Genomic DNA, 4,348 nt, shown 5'->3' on the forward strand with positions numbered 1-4,348 from the left:
GGAGAATCGAATTCAAATTAACAAGATAAAAATTCATGTTGTCGACCAGCCACTTAAATTATTTCAAATGTCAGGCATTTTAGAAAACTAATATTTTTTTTCTTTTAAATTTGTGCCTCGCCAATATACGTCTTTCATTTAATAAGTGTAGTTCGATTCTCAGTCTCATCCTTCCGCTCCCATCTAAATAGAAATTTGTGCCTTGCAGTCTTCATGTGATAAATAGCTTGTGCTGGATAAAGTATGCTTAGTTTTTTCAGACATAGAACAAAGAGAAAAGGAAAATATGAACTTTTATTCTTAGAATTGATCAAATACATGCATTCAATTGTGAATTATTGTTCAAATCAACTTCACTATAAGGTATACTTTCGACATGCTATATATATAGTATAGATTGGAATCCCATGCGCCTTTGATGCCCTTATGAAGTCCTGAAAATCATAGAGCAATACACTAAGTGACAGATACAACATATAGCTAAATGGTTCAAGAGAATTCAATATTTTCGATAAGGAGTATAGATGTTTATATACGTGTAGAAAATTGTTACTTACTGGACGTAGTCGATCTTAATAACGCCAGCGACAGGATTAGCAATTGTTGAGAAGGCTTCTTTAGAGAGATCTAGGGTTCCACCACATCCAGGGCAATGATCAACAACCTTTACCACAATACTCTTGCCAGTGCAAGGGTGTGGCACTGGATTTGTTGGACCTGTGCATGTGACATTGAATGTTTTGCCACATATCGCACCATTATTCCAAAGAGGATCACTTGCCGCTGCTATAATGGTACCTTGAGGTGTGTTTCCATAACATGCCGAAGCTGCACCAATAATAATAATTAAGCTTCAGTTCCAAACAAATTCAGAATCAGCTATATCAAAAAAGAAAATTATAATATTAAGCAAATAATTGAATGAGACATTTGCGTTGTTGCTCACTCGAATAAAAAAGTAGTTCTTATTTTGTTTCTAAAGTCAAATGACTCATGTATCATCAATAACAATTTTTTTTTATTATTTCATAAAACGGAATATGTTAATCACTTTTCATACTTTTTTTCTTGTTAATAAAGCTCTTTTTTAAGTTTAAATTATAGCGTTGATGGCGCAAAAAATATCAAGTCATATACAGGGTAATAATTGCAGTTAAATATATCAATGAATATTAATTATGATAATCTAATAAAAATGATAACTAACTTGATATTATAAATTAAAACTTACTTATAGAGTAAAGAAAATTTATATTACTCAATGTATACAACGTAAATCCCATTTTGTTTGGGTTTATTAAAATTTTAAAGAAAGGAGCATAAAATACTTACGAACATATTGGGTATAAAATGTGGCGGTCCCTGGTGTAGCCAAAGCTATGGAAAACAATGTTGTCACAACACTAATAATGAGAAAAATACTTTTAGGAATTGCCATTTCTTTAAGAAAAAACTTTTTTATTTCACTGATATAGTATCTACCCAACCACTACCTTTATATAGTATTTTTTCTAAGCGTCCACTGGCTAAAATATGGTAATTAGTTTAGAGAATTAAGGCAATTTATTTATTATGCATTTTTTGTCTTACTATATACATATGAATTACAATATTTTCATGTTTCACGGGTGATTGCATGGTAATAGTATTATTATCTGAAGGCAATTTTTTTTAAGGTAGGTTAATTATTAGATATTACTTCAGATATGATAAGTAATTTGTATTCTATTTTTCATAGAAAGTTAATAAAGTATGTTTCATCTCTTTAGCTTGTGCAAACTATTGAAATTTATCTTCCAATAGCAATTAAGAGCTCTCTGTTAACATGGATGAAAATTGGACTGTAGAAGTTGGGAGATTAAAAGGAATAGGGCTATAAGAGACTGATCTTTAAATATTATTTTTTTTTAATGCACTTGGATGACCTCCGGACCATGACATCTATTGCTTGTCAAGAATTTTTCTATCGAATTGGTAAATTTTATGTTTTATTTACTCTACTTATATTAGTTGTTCATAAGCTCTATCATGTTGACAAAACTTTGTGATTGTTCAATTGCTCACGAACTCTACCATATTGCATTACTTTGTATTACATGCATTTGATCTATTTGTTAAATCATTTATAAACTCTTCGTGATTGGCATAAATATGTGCTTGTTCAATTATTCATCAAAATCTATTATATGGGTGTGACTTTGTGTTATATGCATCTGTCTATATGTTAAATTGTTCATCACAGTTTTAACTCGTTTGACATGATGTTTCTGTGTTGACTAAGTGTTCTTCAAATTTACAATTTTAATGTCAACTAAACCGCCCCAAATATACTCCAAATAATCTCATTTTTTTTAAAAAAAGCCTCCAAATACCAATACTAATAATCCACAATTACCAATTTAGTCAAATAATATTAAATCAAAGAAGACCCACTTTGTTTTCTTCAACATTTTATAAGGACCAACAATAAAGTTTTGAGATTTTTAAAGCAACTCATTAAAGTTATATTTGAACTAAAAATTTAAGCACAAATTATCAATATTCAAACTAGTTTAACAGTAATTGATCATTAACTGTCAATTTTCACCGCCAAACAAGAATTTTGAAGCTTCCAATATTTAAAATATATTTTGGTGAAGAAGAAGCCTATTTTTGCGATAGAGTAAAAATTATAGATGATATTTAAAGACCAGTGATGGTAGGCTATAATTACGTATTTTAGTCACTTATTATATTGTAATTTGCTACACTTTAATTGAGTTTGAGCTTTAATTGCTAGTGTTTTGCACTAATTGGGTATTTTATGCCTTGTAGGAATGATTTTGAGCTATGTAGATGTTATAAAATGAATTCGAGCTATTTGGAGCTTTGAAGTCTCAGTAAAAGCCCAAGTGATTAAGTCGTGATCGTGTTCGAGGGTTGAGAATCAATTATGAACGTCAAAATTCAAGGAAAAAGCAAATGCTGAAGAAATGCACTATTGCGAGGCGTTGTGCGACGCACAGTGCGACACATTAGTGTAATTTTATGTCAGAAATTTCTAAAGTTCAGAGACTGGGTTTTTTTGTTCTGGCAAAAAAAGGCACTAGTGCGGCGTACGAGGCGACGCACAGTGCGACGCATGAAAAGCAATAAGTTTGCAAGTTTTTCTTTTTCAGCTAGGAAAGGGAGATTTCGTCTAGGCCCAACCCTACTTAGTATAAATACATGTAAAACATTATTTTGAGAGACTTTTGATATACTTTAGACCTAGGGAGAGCACAGAGCCGCCGTGGAGGCCGGAATTCATAAATTCCATCTTTCTTCCTTGAACTTAGTAATCTTTACTTTTTCTTGATGATTTGTTGTTTTGCTACCATGTCTATGTGGAGATAAACTTCACGTTCTAGGGTTGTGGTTGTCATGCATATTGAAGTTTATTAATTATATTATCGTTAATTGGAGTTATCATCTTTGGTTGTTTCTCTAATTTTGTGCATAATTGCCTAATTGTTGGGCTACCAATTGAGTTCTATTTACTATCTATGCTATGCTTGGGAAAGCCGTGTTTAGATTAGAGTAGAATTAGAGAGATCTTGTTTCTGAACCCGTTGCTCGAGGAAAGCATTCGTTGTTAGGATAAGAATATACCTAACAGTCTTGCTTAGTTGAATACCGTATTATATCCGTTCATGATAGATTCAAGACCATAGAAATATAGGGTTGATATATTATTAATAGACGAATAGTATTGTGGGAACATGCTATTTATATAAACGAGACAGTCAACAAGCAATCATAGATAATTTGGATTAACAGGTGTAATTACGAACTCAATAGGATTGATAAACTGACCACAACGCTGGAATCTATATCTCCCTGGGTTACGTGTTTAAATTTTCCAATAGTAGTTGTAATAAGAGAACCAAACTTTTGATTATCTTGGACAGTTAATTGATTTTAGTTTGCTTAGTTAACGATAAATCCAAGTCTCTGTGGGTTCGACATCCGACTTTCGAGTCACTTTATTACTTGGCGGCCACGCATACTTGTGTGTACTTGGAGAACCAACAAATTTTTGGCACCGTTGCTGGGGACTTAGTTATTGATTTTTTATCTAAGTTTAGCTTTTAGTTAATTTTTGTTCAAGTTTTTAATTTTCTTATTTAGTTAGTATTTTCTTTTCTTATTTTGGCATGACATCTTGGAATGAAAATTATTTAAATGATGATTATTCTTACTTTGATGATCCTTGTCCATATTGTGGAGGACCCCACTAGTGGAAAAATTATCGTAATGTTCCCAGGAGCGGGTTGTGCACACTATCTCAATCCTATGAGTGGAATATTTGTAGCATGTGTGGTGGTCA

General features: G+C 31.9%; 1 protein-coding gene across 1 annotated transcript; it reads right to left on the minus strand.

Moving 5' to 3' along the window:
* Positions 1 to 274: 274 nt before the first annotated feature.
* On the minus strand, positions 275 to 1,438 carry LOC107773847 (putative EG45-like domain containing protein 1). Its single transcript, XM_016593274.1, has 3 exons — positions 1,333 to 1,438; positions 558 to 828; positions 275 to 434 (listed from the first exon to the last, which is right to left on the minus strand). The coding sequence occupies exons 1-3, from the start codon at positions 1,436 to 1,438 to the stop codon at positions 425 to 427; spliced, it is 387 nt and encodes a 128-aa protein (XP_016448760.1). The 3' UTR covers positions 275 to 424.
* Positions 1,439 to 4,348: the final 2,910 nt, after the last annotated feature.

Source organism: Nicotiana tabacum, unplaced genomic scaffold, assembly GCF_000715075.1.
Source record: "Nicotiana tabacum cultivar K326 unplaced genomic scaffold, ASM71507v2 Un00084, whole genome shotgun sequence".
NCBI lineage: Eukaryota > Viridiplantae > Streptophyta > Magnoliopsida > Solanales > Solanaceae > Nicotiana > Nicotiana tabacum.

Coding starts and splice junctions, on each gene's coding strand:
- LOC107773847 (XM_016593274.1), bottom strand. CDS start 1,438: ATGGCAATTCCTAAAAGTATTTTTCTCATTATTAGTGTTGTGACAACA. Junction 829..1,332: donor ATTTTATACCCAATATGTTC/GTAAGTATTTTA, acceptor TTATTGGTGCAG/CTTCGGCATGTTATGGAAAC.